Source organism: Rhamphochromis longiceps, linkage group LG14, assembly GCF_057381845.1.
Source record: "Rhamphochromis longiceps isolate RC_006_pf linkage group LG14, R_longiceps_female_GT1.1, whole genome shotgun sequence".
NCBI lineage: Eukaryota > Metazoa > Chordata > Actinopteri > Cichliformes > Cichlidae > Rhamphochromis > Rhamphochromis longiceps.
In genome coordinates this window covers 10,426,932-10,444,752 of record NC_140570.1, presented here as the reverse complement: position 1 = coordinate 10,444,752, position 17,821 = coordinate 10,426,932, and the positions used below count along the sequence as shown (strand labels likewise).

The window sequence follows — 17,821 nt, the reverse complement described above, 5'->3', positions numbered from 1 at the left end:
CACAACTATTTACTAAAGATGACAGGAGGAGCAGGTTTCTCTACATACTCGTTTAGGGTGTATCAGCAGTGGCGGTCCTAGCCTGTTTGGCGCCCCCGGGCGAACACTCCCTCAGTATTCTGATTTTGACTCTGATTGTTTCAGGATGACCTGCCATTATCCAATGACACATCTGCTTACCTGTATCCTTTGCTCGTTTCTCTTCCTCTTCTTTTCTATTTTTTCTAAACTGAGCACCTGGTGGCTTTGAACTTTTCTTGTCCATCTTCCATTGGTTTTAATTTTGCACTCCAGTATGAACACAAATGCCCCAACTCGAGGATCGCCACAACATAACCTAATAGACCTACACCTTAGTTCACAGATTCACTTTGTCTAGGGTTTATTTCTGGGATTTCACACAACCCAGGATTCAAATCAGGAATACATAATGGGCTTGGATTTACAACATTATGAATGAAATGCGCTCTGTTTGGAAGCAGCCGCCCCCCTCCCCTTTCGACGGGTTGTGTGTGAGACTTTAAATCATCAAACTGTAAATTATAAATTTTCAATTGTTATTGATCCCTTTACCCCAAGTCCTGAAGTGTATATTTATTTTCTTACTCTTCTTATATATATTGTTTGTTTACTTGCTCTGCTGTAACTGGAGCCTCGTCTCTTGTCTCTCTATATACTGGACTGTGTGTAGCAGAGATGACAATAAACAACCGCCCGTATCAAAAACTGCTACTGTGTATCAGTGATTATACCATTGACACATTGATAATGTTGATACTGCTGTCATTTTCCCTGCTTCTGTTTATTTTTTGTTGTGCTCAGTAGCCCGTCCTCATCGTAAACCTACTCATGATCTTATCTCCTCAACTCCTCAAATAGGCACTCACTTCCACATTCTTTATTCTGTCAGGTGGAGCTCCTTGTGTGTCACCCGCCTTCAAAAACTATTGAGCTGCACCGGAAAGTCATCTTGCAGGTAAAATATATATATAAATAAATAAAAGAATGTCCTTTTTAAAGGTGTTTAGTAGTAACCAGATATGTAAACTCTGAGTCTTGGTGCTATCATGTGTATTTAACTTTTCATCTCTGAACCTGCTTTATTTTCAGAATTTGCTGTAATGTCTTGTCATGGTGTATGAGGCATTAGTCACCAGTCATACTTTCACTTTATTTGTTTTTGTTATTCACAGTACACTGTGAATGTGCTTCTTGTTATTCTGTGAATACATTTCTTGTTTTTGCATATATTACCTACTTTAACTGCTGTCTAAGTGCAAAAGTTTGTTTCACCTCAAGTGAATACATGTGCTCAAATGATAATAAAACTACGTAATTCTTTTTTTCCCTCTATCTCTAATTGATGCAAGAAATACTGTGAAGTCGAATCTGCTGGCACAACTTGCCCTCGATCTTCATCATTCTTCAGAGTATAAATCCTCTACACTATGTCGTCCAACCAATCATTCAAAAGCCAACATGAAGAAGCCTACATGTCTCTGATGAGAGGCCTGAAGGAGCTGGACCTACAGGGACCCTGTGTTCCCAGTGACCTGTTGCTGATCGGAGACCATGCCTTTCCTTTAGCAATGAACAGCCGAGGTCAGGTCCTGATGGCTGCCTCTCTGTACGGCAGTGGAAGGATTGTGGTCCTGGGTCATGAGGGCTACTTGACAGCCTTTCCTGCTCTGGTAGAAAATGCTCTGACCTGGCTGAGAGGTGATGGATCTGATAACCTCTCTGTAGGGGTGCACAGAAATGTCAGTGCAGTTGCTAATAACCTCCAAAAATCCAGCTTCCAAGTAGAAGTTGTGGGAGCTTTCAGTGACAAACTGGGAGTTGGTGTTTATGTGACCGATGCCTACAGCGTGGGCTCAGACCCAGTGGAGCTTGTAGCATTTCTGAAAGCTGGAGGAGGGGTGCTGATAGCTGGGCAGGCGTGGGGCTGGGCTGCAGATCACCCCAAAGAGAACGCACTGCATCAGTTTGATGGGAATAAAGTGTCAGGAGTGGCAGGAATCTACTTCACTAAGCGTTGTGGTGAGGCGGAGAACCTGCCTGTCTACCCTCAGATCCCGTCCTCCTGGATGTCTGTGGTGTGAGTACATGCTATAACTATTATAGATTCCATGTTAGTTTTTTTTAAACCCACAAGTTAACTATAACATGAAATAAATTGCAATCTACTATAGACTATATGTACAGTATTTTTACAGGAACTTGTTGATAATAACATTAAGAAAATCAATTTTATGTTGAAGTTTCATATTTATTGTTTTTATACATAGTCACTGGTAATAATTATACAACATGAATGCAATTCAAATTTTCATGGTGATAATCTTCCAAAAATGTAAAAAATACAATTACTTGTATGTTGGTTAATTGTTTTGTTAACATGCAAAGACTCATTTGAAAACGCAATTTGCACAATTATTCTTAATAGTGTCTCTCATTCCTGCCATGACTCTTCCACCTTTCAGCTTGGGTAAGGATTTTGAAGACGACTTGCAGTTCTTACTCCAGGGGGTTTCAGAGTTCCAGCTCCCGTCTAATTTAACTGCTTCGGAGGTTTTAGTCCATGGACCGCTAGCATTTCCCATCGCGACCACAGGTGATGGACGGGCATTCCTGGCAGGAGGCTACTATGGACAGGGACGAGTGATTGTGGCTACACATGAAGGATTTCTGGGACTTGAGGTAAATTAGGCATTTGTTATTTTCACTATATATATTTTTTAGTATTGTATATTTCTGTCAGCACTTTGATGCTTACTGTAGATTTAGACCATCTGTGATGAGAGAATATAAAAGAACATTCTAACTGTTTGATGTCTGAGCCATCATTGGTGATAACTCTAACTCTGTATGAGGCACGACGCAGGGGTTAGATATCGTTGTCTACTAATCTAAAGGCTTGTCTGTTGATCCCATGCTTCTTCAGTTTGGATGTTGAAGTATACTCGGCAAATATGCTGAACCCTAAGTTTCTTTTGATGTCTATAGTGTGAGTACCCGAGTCTGAGCATGGTGAATGTTGGTTAAACCATCAATGGTTAAAAAAGAAATGCTTCTGCTGTTCCGAGAAATCTTTTATACATCACATGTACACGTAACTGCCTTTGTTCCTGCTTTCCTTCCATTTTTTAGAGTATGGCTCCATTTTGGCAAAATGCCATTCACTGGTTGGATGAAGGCCGCAGAGGGGTTGTTGGTGTTATGAATATAGATGCTGCAATCAAAATTCTCAGCAAGTCAGGGCTGAAGTGTGAGAAGACAAAATTCAGGAAAGACCTCAGCGTGTTTGTGTGTAAAGCGTATATCACTGAGCATTTGGAGGAAATCAAAAACTTTGTGGCAGAGGGAGGAGGCCTGCTGATTGGAGGACATGCCTGGTACTGGGCACAGACACATAGTGGGCAAAATCCACTTACAGAATTCTCAGGTATGAAAGTGCACGACCAATGCATCTGATTAGTGTGACATCTCCAACAATACACCAGAGTATTTTAAGTCAGATTTGTTTTAATGTCTTTCAGGAAACAAGATCTTAAATCAAATGGGATTGAGCCTGTTGGGCGCAACAATCAAAGGAGGAACATACAAAGCTCTCGTACCCACCCAGGCTATTAAAGACAGCTACCACTTCCGCCACCTTCTATACCGCTTTGCTGCCCATGTGACTGCAGGTGAAAAACTTAGCAAACATGAGGAGGGATGTCTGAAAAAGCTGGGCAACGACTGCAATGCCTACTTGCAGATGAAAGCCCATGACTGCTCCCACTACCGGCAAGTGTTGGCCACACTCACTGACTTATTAAAGAGGTCAGGCCTGCCACAGGTGAGTAGCTGCCCTTTATGGATGGGGTTTGTTGAGGGGTCGCTCGTCTGCCCTTTTTTTTGCAGATAGTGTCATAATGTGGGGACATATCTAATAACATTCACCATTCACTTTCAAGGTGAGTGACAGCTGCCCTGTAAAGAGTCCCAAAGACCACCTCCTCCTCGCTGTGGGTACCCAGGTATATAAGGTTTGCCCAGATCCCGATGCCCTCCTGCCCTATCTTATCAAGGACAACCCAATGATGCCTGTTGTCTATAACCACCGGATCAAGGTTGATGTTGATACAGCAGGTCAGATCTCACTGCTGTGTTCAAAAATGTGAATGTGGTTATTTGAATTTAGGTACAAATTTAAATTGTACAGCATCGTTCAGCATGATGCAGCAATGCCTGTTGTTCAGTGTCACACAGTATTAATACATGCACCTCTTTGTAGACACTGAAAACTGTGAAATACATTTTTTAAATGCATATTTTATACATGTAAACGTCCCTGACTGTCATCTTTTATAATTGTGTGTTTCAGATAAGGAAGAGTGGATCAGTACAGGTCTCTACCTCTCTCCTGGTATGAAGACCTACATCGCTATACCACCTCAGATTGTCAAAAAGAATTGGAAGGTAGAGCATATGAAATCAATTGATTTTGAGTTCACTCAGAATGTTGCAACTTTGTTACCTAAAGATAGTGAGGTGCCAGAAACTGAAAAATTCCAGACACAAAACTTGTCTCTGGTGAATAGATACTGTAAGCTGTTTCAGGCCATTTAGTTGTTTAAACACAGAGCAGTCATTGCAATTTTTAGTTATTCCTTTTTACAGTGTTGCACACTTTGTGGTATTGCTTATATTATTATATTTTTGCTTGTATTATTGCTTATAATGCATTTTCCTTTTCTTCTGCAGATTCAGATAGGATGTCAAACTGATTCTCTGCACAAGAACGATGTCCTGAAGAGACCACCGTCTGTCCATGAGCGATTTCCTGTCACCTCAGAGATGATACAAGTTTGGAACCTTTGGGGAGGACTCATCTACCTGGTGGCCCCACCCAAAACACAAGTGAAGGGGTTGGAGGTCACAGCACAGATGGCTGTACCTGCTCCATATTATAAGACTGGTGAGTCTGCGGTAGATTGAACTTTAATATGTGTTTGCACTAGTGTGTACCTTTGTTTGTACTGGTCTAATAGACTATTTTTTAAACAGTCTATAATTTGAAGGGCTGAGGGCAGCATCTCCCAGGTAATAATGCAAAGCAATTTAATAGATCCACTCCTCTCTGTTCTTTTCAGGTGTAACAACTGCAGCTGAGTGGTCGTCGCTGCGCACAGCTCCTTCACCCTGGGCAGAGTTGGAGTTTGAAAACATCATCCTCACCGTACCATCAGATGCTGTTCGGGGTCTGGAGCGCCCTGACAAGGTGGCTGCTCTGTGGGATGAAATCATGAGGGCCATTGCAGATCTGGCTGCCAAACCACACAAATTTCCCCGCAAGGAGCGCTTTGTGGCAGATGTGCAGATTTCTCACGGTAAGTGCATTTTGCCTCATGTTGTACAGTACACACCTGCCTATTATTTTCTTATCATATATAGAGTCTCAAGTAATGCTGGGTGACAGGCAGGGTATGCATGAACCAGTTCTCTGGAATAGAACTAGCAAACAGAAAGTATTCAGTCACCAATCCAAATTCAATTTTTCAATTCAATTCAATCTTATTTATGCAGCGCCAAATCACAACAACAGTCGCCTCAAGGCGCTTTATATTGTAAGCTAGACCCTACAATAATACATACAGAGAAAAACCCAACAATCATATGACCCCCCATAAACAAGCACATTGGCTGTGACCAGTTGTTGTGATAAAAAAAAAAAACAGGATAAGAAAACATGCTGTGAAAGAGAGCCAGCGACTGATAACAAGTAGGATTCAATGTAGAGAGGTCTGTTAACATATAGTGAGTGAAAAGAGTGAGTGGAGGAGAAATATTTAAGGCATCATGGGAATCTCCCAGCACCCTAAAACTATTGCAGCATAACTAAGGGAGGATTCAGGGTCACCTGATCCAGCCCTAAGTATATGCTTTTTTCATCACCAAGCACAATGCAAAGCACTCATTCAGAATGGGATGTCACTCAAGTTCATATGGGTGTGAAGGCAGACGTGCAAATACTTTTGGCAAAATAGTGCATATATACAATTACAATGCTGGCTTTACCTGTCTATCAAGTTTGAGAAAATGAAGTAAGCGTGTGTACGCTTAATCCCTGTAAGCTGAAAGCTCAGGCTTTAGAGCTCTAAATGCTCATTTTTTCCTTCTACTTTTGGTTCTGGTTGAAATCCCTGAGGCCATCCACTGGAGTCTATCCCAGCTGTCACACGGCAAAAGGCTGAGTAGACCCTGGACTGTTGCATTGAAAAACCATAATCATGTCATACTTTTGCTTGTTTGTTTGCTTGTTTGTTTGTTTTTACATAAGAATCATCACTGTACTACTGTTCATTTCTCCTTTTTCTGTTCAGGTTTTATGCATGCAGGTTATCCTATCATGGTACAAAAAAACTCAGCTGCTAACCTGGTTGACGTTAAAAAAGGTAAAGGCATGTGGGGCCCCATCCACGAGATGGGACACAACCAACAGAGAGGCTGCTGGGAGTTCCCACCACACACCACAGAGTGTACATGCAACCTGTGGTCAGTGTATGTGCATGAAGAGGTGCTGGGCATCAAGAGGGAGAAGGTGGAGTAAATCACATGCATCTTTCAGACCAATGGCCAGAAAAGCTTTTGTTGAATTGTGATGCTTTTCATATCAATCAGTTTTAGAAAGCATAACTCTTTTTTTGATATCCTATGAGGACAGAAGACTTAACACTGTTTTCCTTAGAGTAAAATGCTTAACAGTCACCTCATTACATACTATTCAATGCAGGCTCATGGAGCTATGACTGCAGCAAAACGACAAAGTCGAGCCAAGGATTACGTCGCAGGAGGCAGGAAACTTGAGAGCTGGAGCATGTGGGTGGCTCTGGAAACATATATGCAGGTGAGAGAATTCTACTCTGTAGAGAAACTGTCCTTTGTCCACACACCTGCTTTCACTGGAAAAAAATGATTGCATGTAAAACTGAAAGCAGAGTGTGAAACAAGGCACGTTCCAGAAACTGTAAGATGATACCTTTTAAATCAAGTCACTATCAAGAAAGCGTGGAGACAGAATTAAAACAGTATCTTAACAAACAGAAATAAGCCTGACACAAACACTTTATTAGACATAACATGATTATCAGCATTATGATTTTTGTCTCCTCATCTGCAGCTCCAGGAAAGGTTTGGCTGGGATGCCTTTAAGAAGGTGTTTACTGCGTATCATCACATGAAAGACATCCCCAAGGACAAGAAAAGAAAAATGAATCTGTATGCTGAGACCTTCTCCCAGACTGTGGGGATGGACCTGACTGGCTTCTTTAAGGCCTGGGGCTGGCCAATAGAAACAGCCACTAAAGGGAAGCTCTCCCAGCTGCCTTCCTGGAACGATCACCCCATGACCCAGTATGACTAAACCTCAAACCACTGCAGTGTGCAGAGAAATGTCTTCAACCAATATCTTAATTTGAAGTGAATGATGAGCAACACGGTGAACTGATTTGGTGTCTGGTGTTCTGTTTCAACAACATTTATTAGAGTATCTGAATAGAGAAACAAATCCTGTACATAGCTTGTACTCACTACAGCCTGTACATACTTATAGTTATAGAATATTCACAACATACTTCATACCGTGTACATTATAACACACCATAATAGACCCATTTCTGTAATATACTTACATATCTATATTATTGCTAATATATATTGTAATATATCTATATCACTAAAGCACTTCTGGATGGATGCAAACTGCACTTCGTTGCCCTGTACCTGTGCATGTGCAATGACAATAAAGTTGAATTCTATTCTAATTCTATTCTATTCTAAATGATGTGGTGAGGTTGTAGTTATTGAATTCAGTTTGAATTTTTTTTTTCCCTTATGTACCTGTACGGGGTAGGTACAGTAGGCTTTCACTTACTGCCAGGTAGACTAGACATTCGATGATAACAAGAGTGGATCTTTGCCTTTGTTTTGTACAGGGCTGAAATCATAGCAAGACATTGCACTACTATAACATACAACGCAATACACTTGCCTTACACTGTGCTCTACTGAATACGTTCACTGCAACCCTTTCCTTAAAAAATAGTAGTCTTTTATGAGGACACAGGATTTTTATAAGGACACTTATATTATTAGAAATGTGGATTTTCTTTATGTGAATAAGCATAATATTGAAACTCTCATTTGCTCTGCTGCTGTATTTTCATGTTTGCATTATGTTGGGTTGCAATAAAGAGGTCAGACTTTATAATAAAAGAACTTTAGTCTTTAGTTTCACTACACTGATATCTGAAACAGCTTCAATAATAATCCACTTTATCTTTTTCCATTAAGAGAGAGAAAAAAAGTGAAAGACTTCATTTCATTCTGAAATACTGTTATATTGTAGCTGCATCAATATGGTGATTCCCAAACAGCCATTAGCTGAATACTGCATATCTCAACATGGTCTGCTGTTTGTCCTTACAAATATTTTGAGGACCCCCCATAAGCATACCCTCTTGGGACCTGTGTGAGGCCAGATTATGATTATGTATTTACAGTCTAGGTTTATTTTTTTTCTAAAATATTCAGCAATATTATCCAACATTAATCACGTGCAGAGTTGGGAGTCAGCATTGAAATCACTTGATGTGCGATGTGCGATAGTTTGTTAATATAGCAAAACTTGTGCTGGGCTGCGCAGTCAGATGGTGAAAAACTGCAGGATAAAGAAAACTTTATCCCGTTGGCTTTCTGAGTCACTCGGCACCCGTACCGTGTTATCTGAAAGAAAAGCGCAACAACATTCTAAACTTCTGCTGACTGGACCACATTTCCATCTCATTTTTGGACTCTGTCTTTGTTGACACGTGTAATATAACAACAATGTGTATTTATAATACTCTCACTGGATGTAATAAGACGTCGTTATTTGCTACTCACCGAAGGAGTTAAATATTTAACACATCCGCATTGGTGAGTCACTATTTTGGTTTTCAGGTCCTGTAATGGGCGAGGCAGGGAGAAAAAGTTGATACGGAAAGAAGACAAAGTAACACATTGTCCTGGTTACATTTTGAGCTAAAAGCTCATCTGAAGACTAATTCAGTGTGGCAAAATAGTGAGCACTATTTATTATCCAAACATGAGAGTCTAAAGCCTAACGATGAACGGATAAAGAGTAATCACGCTATGCTATCCCGCTATGGTAATGCTGAAAGATGCAATAATTTGATATGGTGCAAAACACACTGAATTAAAAACACCACATTCTTCTGTTTATTTTACCTGCAGAAAGTTCTGCGCTGTGCCCTTTAGCGTTCACAACTAGTTACTAAAGATGGCAGGATGAGCAGGTTTCTCTGTGGGCTTCATACTCGTTTAGGGTGTATCAGTAATTACAACATTCACACAATGGGAATGTTGACATACTGCTGTCATTTTCCATGCTTCTGTTTATTTTTTTGCTGTGCTCAGTAGCCCGTCTGTGGGCTGTCCTCATCGTAACCTACCACTCATGATCTCCTCAACTCCTCAAATAGGCACTCACTTTCACATTCTTTATTCTGTCAGGTAGAGCTCTTTGTGTCACCTGCTTTGAAAAACTCTTGAACTGCACCGGAAGGTCATCTTGCAGGTAAAAATATTATTAAATAAAAGAATGCATTTATTTTTTTTAAGTTGTTTAGTAGTAACGAGATATGTAAAATCTGGGTCTTGGTTGTACCAAGTGGAAAGCAGCTATTTAACTTTTTATCTCTGAATCAGCTTTATATAGTGTAATGTTTTGTCATGACTTATGAGGCATTAGTCAGCAGTCATACTTTCATTTTATTTATTTATTTATTTTTGTTATCTTATTCACACTACACCGTGGATATGATTCTTGTTTTTGCATATATTACCTACTTTAACTGCTGTGTGAGTGCAAATTTTTTGTTTCACCTCAAGTGAATACGTGTGCTGGAATAATAATAAAAAACAATGAATTTTTTTCTGCCCTATTTCCACAGGTCACCTTGGCATACATTGATGCAGGAAATACTGTGAAATCAAATCTGTTAAGACAACTTGCCCTCGACATTCAGTCTTCAGAGTAAAAATCCTCTACACTATGTCATCTAACCAGTTGTTCAAAAGCCAACATGAAGAAGCCTACATGTCCCTGATGAGAGGCATGAAGGAGCTGGACCTACAGGGACCCTGTGTTCCCAGTGACCTGGTCCTGATCGGAGACCATGCCTTTCCTTTAGCAATGAACAGTCAAGGTCAGGTGCTGATGGCTGCCTCTCTGTACGGCAGTGGAAGGATTGTGGTCCTGGGTCATGAGGGCTACTTGACAGCCTTTCCTGCTCTGGTAGAAAATGCTCTAACCTGGCTGAGAGGTGATGGCTCTGATAACCTCTCAGTAGGGGTGCACAGAAGTGTATGTGCAGTTGCTAATAACCTCCAAAAATCCAGCTTCCAAGTAGAAGTTGTGGGAGCTTTCAGTGACAAACAGGGAGTTGGTGTTTATGTGACCGATGCCTACAGCGTGGGCTCAGACCCAGTGGAGCTTGTGGCGTTTCTGAAAGCTGGAGGAGGGGTGCTGATAGCTGGGCAGGCGTGGAGTTGGGCTGCAGATCACCCCAAAGAGAACGCACTGCATCAGTTTGATGGGAATAAAGTGTCGGGAGTGGCAGGAATCTACTTCACTGAGCGTTATGGTGAAGTGGAGAACCTGCCTGTCTACCCTCAGATCCCGTCCTCCTGGATGTCTGTGGTGTGAGTGTTTAATGTAGTTCTGTTTTGTTGTTATTGTTACTGTTAGTTTAAACCCACAAGTTAACTATAACATGAAATAAATTGCAAACTACTATAGATTGCATATAGAGTTTTAAAAAAATATTATTATTATATTTAATGTAAACTTTTACATAATTTTACATGGATTTATCAGTTTTGACATTTTCTGCCTAAGCAATAAAACAAAGTATCTATTGATGTCAAACTCAGCACCTGTGAATTTACAAAAGGACTGTATTTTTACAGGACTGTGTTTATAATAACAGTAGGAAAATCAATTTTATGTTTCATATTTATTAATTTAATATCAGAATACTTTATTGATCCCTAGGGGAAATTATTTTGGTTACAGTGCTCTGGTACAAACAGTAACAAAGACAGACAATACACTACAGTAAGAAAATAGCACAATATATACAAAATATACATATATATATATATATATATATATATATATATATATATATATATATATATATATATATATATATATATATATATATATATTGATAAATATCTGAATAAGAAAGAAGAGCATGTGCAAAAAAGGTGTAGCTACTGCAGTATACAGTGTGTTAAGTGGATGAGTTGTACAGGGAGATGGCAACAGGCAGGAATGTATTCCTGTGTTGTTCAGTGGTGCTTTTTTACATTCTGAAAATGTAAAAATTAAACTTGCTTGTATGTTGGTTAATTGTTTTCTTAACATGCAAAAACAGATAAAAAAAATGCAATTTACACAATTATTCTTAAGTTTGTCTCTCATTCCTATCATGACTCTTCCACCTTTCAGCTTGGGTAAGGATTTTGAAGACGACTTGCAGTTCTTACTCCAGGGGGTTTCAGAGTTCCAGCTCCCGTCTAATTTAACTGCTTCGGAGGTTTTAGTCCATGGACCGCTAGCATTTCCCATCGCGACCACAGATGATGGACGGGCGTTCCTGGCAGGAGGCTACTATGGACAGGGACGAGTGATTGTGGCTACACATGAAGGATTTCTGGGACTTGAGGTAAATGTGAGAGTTGGTCTTCCTTTCCAAGCACTCATAGGTCAGAATCAGCACGTGATTCGGACCTATGAATGAACAGGTTTCCTTTGATTTTACAAGTTTGATTTGCATCAGAAGGTTTTTATGTGTGTCACTGTAATGAATAGTTTCTTTGTTAACTGATTGCCAAGACTTGGGTGAATAATTTAATTTAAAACAAAGCTATTCTTATTGCCTAGGATGGATAGAGGGATGGAGGTTAAAGTTTAGGTTAGGGTTGGGTTCTCCACTGATGATGACTCAGGCCTCAGAGGGTTAAAAATGTGAGTAGTAGTAGTTTGTGCAACTCGGAATGGATGTATGACTGTTTTTATTGTGTTTCTCCCTGACTTTGAGCAAACATTGCAGATAACATAAATTGTGTATTGTGATAGGGTTAGAGTTAGGAGTTAGTGGTAAGCAGACCTATAATGGTTAAAAAGGAGATGTTTCTGCTGTTTTGATGCAATTTTTATACATCTTATGTACACATGACTGCATCTGTTCCTGATTTCCTTCTATTCTTTTAGAGTATGGCTCCATTTTGGCAAAATGCCATTCACTGGTTGGATGAAGGCCGCAGAGGGGTTGTTGGTGTCATGAATATAGATGCTGCAATCAATATTCTCAGCAAGTCAGGGCTGAAGTGTGAGAAGACAAAATTCAGGAAAGACCTCAGCGTGTTTGTGTGTAAAGCGTATATCACTGAGCATTTGGAGGAAATCAAAAACTTTGTGGCAGAGGGAGGAGGCCTGCTGATTGGAGGACATGCCTGGTACTGGGCACAGACACATAGTGGGCAAAATCCACTTACAGAATTCTCAGGTATGAAAGTGCACGACCAATGCATCTGATTAGTGTGACATCTCCAACAATACACCAGAGTATTTTAAGTCAGATTTGTTTTAATGTCTTTCAGGAAACAAGATCTTAAATCAAATGGGATTGAGCCTGTTGGGCGCAACAATCGGAGGAGGAACATACAAATCTCTCGTACCCAGCCAGGCTATTAATGACAGCTACCACTTCCGCCACCTTCTATACCGCTTTGCTGCCCATGTGACTGCAGGTGAAAACCTTAGCCAGCATGAGGAGAGATATCTGAAAAGGCTGGGCAACGACTGCAATGCCTACTTGCAGATGAAAGCCCATGACTCCTCCCACTACCGACAAGTGTTGGCCACACTCACTGACTTATTAAAGAGGTCAGGCCTGCCACAGGTGAGTAGACAAAAATAATATGAACACCTTTTAAAATAACAAAATTAAACAAAGCTATGCTAGCTGATGTGGTTTGTGACCATTATGTGTGCCAAAACATTACAGTGCATGTCACAGCTATTAGTTGGTATATTACAGTTATCAACAAGTAATATGTGTCTCAAAAATGTGTTTTAAAAAAGAAACAACACCAATGTGTTTTAAATATGATTGACCACTGCTTTTTATGGATGGGGTGTGGTGGAGGTGGAGACTAGTTGCCTTTGTTTCTGCAGATAGTGTCATAATATGGGGACATATATAATGAGATTGACTATTCACTTTCAAGGTGAGTGACAGCTGCCCTGTAAAGAGTCCCAAAGACCACCTCCTCCTCGCTGTGGGTACCCAGGTATATAAGGTTTGCCCAGATCCCGATGCCCTCCTGCCCTACCTCATCAAGGACAACCCAATGATGCCTGTTGTCTATAACCACCGGATCAAGGTTGATGTTGATACAGCAGGTCAGATCTCACTGCTAAAAATGTGTTAATATATGCAGCTCATTGCAAACACTGGAAACTGTGAAATACAGTTTTTAAAATGCATATTTTATACCTGTAAACGTCCCTGATTGTGATCTTTTATAATTGTGTGTTTCAGATAGGGAAGAGTGGATCAGTACAGGTCTCTACCTCTCTCCTGGTATGAAGACCTACATCGCTATACCACCTCAGATTGTCAACAAGGATTGGAAGGTACAGCATATGAAGTCAATTGATTTTGAGTTCAACCCCATATAAGTCTCTGTCTCCAGTAGTGACAGAGACTCACCACAAGTACAGCTCATGTCCACATGGCAAGGTGCCAGAACCTGAATTTTTTTTTGCGGTGAATAGATACTGTAAGTTGTTTCAGGTCATTTAGGTGTCTAAACACAGAGGAGTCCTTGCAATTTTTAGACATTCCTTTTTACAGTGTTCAATACTTTAGCATATAGAGATTGCTTACAGTGCATTTTTCTTTTCTTCTGCAGATTCAGATAGGATGTCAAACTGATTCACTGCACCACCATGAGGAGCTGAAGAGACCACCGTCTGTCCATGAGCGATTTCCTGTCACATCAGAGATGATACAGGTTTGGAACCTTTGGGGAGGGCTCATCTTCCTTGTGGCCCCACCCAAAACACAAGTGAAGGTGTTGGAAGTCATAGTGCAGATGGCTGTACCTGCTCCATACTATAAGTCTGGTGAGTCTGTGGTGGATTTGACTTTGTTAACTTTTTTTGTACTGGTCTAATAGACTATTCTCAAACAGTTTATAAGGCGATTTAAGGGGCTGAGGGCAGCATCTCCCTGGTTCTAATCAAATATGAAGTGTTAGGAGTGTTAGAAATGTTCAGTAAAGTAAAGTAAATATCCAACAGTTTAACGTCTGATACAATGAATTAGGCTTCCCTAACTGTTAATATTTCAAGTTGGTGTTAGCTAGCCCTTGATTCTGTTTTTATGTGTTGGAGCCTGAAGCATTTTAATAAATTCACTCCTCTCTTTGTTCTTTTCAGATGTAACAACTGCAGCTCAGTGGTCGTTGCTGCGCACAGCTCCTTCACCCTGGGCAGAGTTGGAGTTTGAAAACATCATTCTCACCGTACCGTCAGATGCTGTTCGGGGTCTGGAGCGCCCTGACGAGCTAGCCGCTCTGTGGGATGAAATCATGAGGGCCATTGCAGATCTGGCTGCCAAACCACACAAATTTCCCCGCAAGGAGCGCTTTGTGGCAGATGTGCAGATTTCTGCTGGTAAGTGCATTTTGCCTCATGTTGTATATACACCTGCCTTTAACTGGCTTGTCATATATAGAGTCTCAAGTAATGCTGGGTGACAGGCAGGGTATGCATGGTCCAGTTCTCTGAACTAGCAAACAGAAAGTATTTAGTCACCAATACAAATCATTGGGGTAAGGTGTTCCAATCACTTCCATGACACAGGTGTATAAAATCAAGCACCAAAGCATGCAGACTGCTTCTATGAACATTTGTAAAAGAATTGGTCGCTCTCAGGAGCTCAGGGAATTCCAGTGTGGTAATGTGATAGGATACCACCTCAGCATGAAGTCCAGTCATGATATTTCCTTGCTACTAAACATAGTGAGTAGTGGAAGGGACTGGGAACAACAGCAACTCAGCCACAAGGAGGCAGGCTAAGTAAAATCACAAAGCAGGGTCATCGGATTGGGAAGTATATAGCGTGCAGAGGTTGCCAACTTTCTGCAGACCTGCAAACTTCATTTGGCCTTCAGATTAGCTCAAGAACAGTGCACAGAGAGCTTCATGGAAAAGGTTTCCATGCCTGAGCACCTGATTCCAAACTTTACACCACGAGGGACAGTGCAAAGCATATAAACCTTTGCATTTAATGCTTTGAACTAGTGCAAAGCATTGTGCTTTGGTGATGTACAGAATGCTGCTACTGGACTCTTTGTATCTGACCACACAAATGTGCTTCTGGATGGTCAAAAATTCCCATAAACACACTCCTAAATGTTGTGGAAAACCTTCCCAGAAGAGCTGAAGCTGTTATATCTGCACATGGTGGGCTTACATCATATTAAACCCTATGGATTCAGAATGGGATGTCTCCCAAATTTGTGTGGGTGTGAAAGTGGACGAACAAATACTTTTGGCAAAATAGTGCATATATACAGTAACAATGCTGGCTTCAGCTGTCTAACAAGTTTCAGAAAATGAGGTGTGTGCACACTTAATCCCTATAAGCTGAAAGCTCAGGCTTTAGAGCTCTAAATGCTTATTCATCAGACAGTTTTTCCTTCTACTTTTGGCTCTGTTTGAAATCCCTGAGGGCATGTATCCCCAGCTTAGCTTCTGAGTGCAGAAGCTCTACCCATTTGTTATTGAAGTCTTGTGTTTATAAAGAACTGCCAATCAGAGAAACTTGTTTAAACGTCTATCCATCCACTGGCGTCTATCTCAGCTGTGACAGGGCAAAAGGTTGAGCAGACCTTGGACAGGTCGCAAGACCACTGCAGGGTTACCACAGAGACAGATGAATATTTACACTTAACATGACTAACTTTTACCGAAGAACCATAATCATATCATGCTTTTGGTTGTTTGTTTGTTAATTGTTTATTTTTTTTAAATAAAAGCTATCAAATCTATAAAATCTAAAATCTATAAAAAATAAAGAATCATCACTATACCACTGTTCATTTCTCTTTTTCTGTTCAGGCTGGATGCATGCAGGTTATCCTATCATGGCACACAAAGTCTCAGCTGCTGAGCTGGTCGGTGTTAAAAAAGGTAAAGAAATGTGGGGCCCCATCCACGAGCTGGGACACAACCAACAGAGAGGCTGCTGGGAGTTCCCACCAAACACCACAGAGTGTACATGCAACCTGTGGTCAGTGTATGTGCATGAAGAGGTGCTGGGTCTCCACAGAGGACAGGTAGAGTAAATCACATGTGTCTATTTTGATATCCCATGATAACTGATGATTGAACTCAGTTTTTACTAAAAGTAAAATATTTTACAATCATCTCATTCCATGTTTTTAATGCAGGCTCATGGAGCTATGACTGCAGAAAATCGACAAAGTCGAGCCAAGGATTACGTCGCAGGAGGCAGGAAACCAGAGAGCTGGAGCATGTGGGTGGCTCTGGAAACATATATGCAGGTGAGAGAATTCTACTCTGTAGAGAAACTGTCCTTTGTCCACACACCTGCTTTCACTGGAAAAAAATGATTGCATGTAAAACTGAAAGCAGAGTGTGAAACAAGGCACGTTCCAGAAACTGTAAGATGATACCTTTTAAATCAAGTCACTATCAAGAAAGCGTGGAGACAGAATTAAAACAGTATCTTAACAAACAGAAATAAGCCTGACACAAACACTTTATTAGACATAACATGATTATCAGCATTATGATTTTTGTCTCCTCATCTGCAGCTCCAGGAAAGGTTTGGCTGGGATGCCTTTAAGAAGGTGTTTACTGCGTATCATCACATGAAAGACATCCCCAAGGACAACAAAGGAAAGATGAACCTGTATGCTGAGACTTTCTCCCAGACTGTGGGGATGGACCTGACTGGCTTCTTTAAGGCCTGGGGCTGGCCAATAGAAACAGCCACTGAAGGGAAGCTCTCCCAGCTGCCTTCCTGGAACGATCACCCCATGACCCAGTATGACTAAACCTCAAACCACTGCAGTGTGCAGAGAAATGGTTTCAACCAATATCTTAATTTGAAGTGAATGATGAGCAACACGGTGAACTGATTTGGTGTCTGGTGTTCTGTTTTAACAACATTTATTAGAGCATCTGAATAGAGAAACAGAAATGGTGGACTGAGGTTGTAGGTATCGAATCTTTCCCTTTATTTTGTACAAAGCCAAATAATTTTGTTCCCTGCAGAAAATGCAACTTGATGTTTGTGACTTGTGAAAACTGGAAGACATTACATTACTAAACAGAGATTGTTTCTGAAGATGAAAATGTTCTTGCATGTTTGCATATTTATTACTTACTTGCATTTCTTTACTTGCATCCAAAACTGCCATGGTTTTCTTCCACACATAAACACACACAGTGACATATAGGATGCTATTGCAGAGCCAGCCCTTAAAACTAGATGAATGAGTGCGTAATAAAGCCTGGGTGTGTCGCTTGTCTGAGTTTTAAAAACAGATGCAGAATGTTGACTAACAGGTTTTGAAGCCTTCTCTGTTCACTGACACCTCGTCTTTCACTTAATTCCATCAGCCTGAGTCAGTCGGTTGCCCTGACTAAAGTCACTCCTCTAAT

At 40.7% G+C, this 17,821-nt stretch overlaps 2 protein-coding genes across 4 annotated transcripts; both read left to right on the top strand.

The window, feature by feature from the left end:
• Positions 1–910: 910 nt before the first annotated feature.
• On the top strand, positions 911–7,780 carry LOC146653600 (TRPM8 channel-associated factor homolog). Its single transcript, XM_085381025.1, has 12 exons — positions 911–976; positions 1,371–2,098; positions 2,484–2,700; positions 3,151–3,445; positions 3,540–3,841; positions 3,960–4,134; positions 4,370–4,464; positions 4,750–4,963; positions 5,139–5,375; positions 6,369–6,586; positions 6,779–6,892; positions 7,166–7,780. The coding sequence occupies exons 2-12, from the start codon at positions 1,449–1,451 to the stop codon at positions 7,406–7,408; spliced, it is 2,760 nt and encodes a 919-aa protein (XP_085237151.1). The 5' UTR covers positions 911–976; positions 1,371–1,448; the 3' UTR covers positions 7,409–7,780.
• Positions 924–17,512, top strand: LOC146653599 (TRPM8 channel-associated factor homolog). 3 transcript variants are annotated; one of them, XM_085381023.1, is made up of 13 exons: positions 8,761–8,961; positions 9,563–9,622; positions 9,999–10,749; positions 11,564–11,780; positions 12,329–12,623; positions 12,718–13,019; positions 13,348–13,522; positions 13,662–13,756; positions 14,035–14,248; positions 14,564–14,800; positions 16,250–16,467; positions 16,582–16,695; positions 16,969–17,512. In XM_085381023.1, exons 3-13 carry the CDS (start codon positions 10,100–10,102, stop codon positions 17,209–17,211), a joined length of 2,760 nt encoding a protein of 919 aa, XP_085237149.1. In that variant the 5' UTR covers positions 8,761–8,961; positions 9,563–9,622; positions 9,999–10,099; the 3' UTR covers positions 17,212–17,512. The 3 variants fall into 3 exon arrangements, with proteins under 3 accessions (XP_085237150.1, XP_085237149.1, XP_085237148.1); XM_085381022.1 differs by having other exon boundaries at positions 9,559–9,622; XM_085381024.1 differs by lacking the exons at positions 8,761–8,961; positions 9,563–9,622 and adding an exon at positions 924–976.
• The last annotated feature ends 309 nt before the right edge of the window (positions 17,513–17,821 follow it).

Coding starts and splice junctions, on each gene's coding strand:
- LOC146653600 (XM_085381025.1), top strand. CDS start 1,449: ATGTCGTCCAACCAATCATTCAAAAGCCAACATGAAGAAGCCTACATG. Junction 2,099..2,483: donor TCCTCCTGGATGTCTGTGGT/GTGAGTACATGC, acceptor TCCACCTTTCAG/CTTGGGTAAGGATTTTGAAG. Junction 4,964..5,138: donor TGCTCCATATTATAAGACTG/GTGAGTCTGCGG, acceptor TGTTCTTTTCAG/GTGTAACAACTGCAGCTGAG.
- LOC146653599 (XM_085381024.1), top strand. CDS start 10,100: ATGTCATCTAACCAGTTGTTCAAAAGCCAACATGAAGAAGCCTACATG. Junction 13,020..13,347: donor AGAGGTCAGGCCTGCCACAG/GTGAGTAGACAA, acceptor TTCACTTTCAAG/GTGAGTGACAGCTGCCCTGT. Junction 14,249..14,563: donor TGCTCCATACTATAAGTCTG/GTGAGTCTGTGG, acceptor TGTTCTTTTCAG/ATGTAACAACTGCAGCTCAG.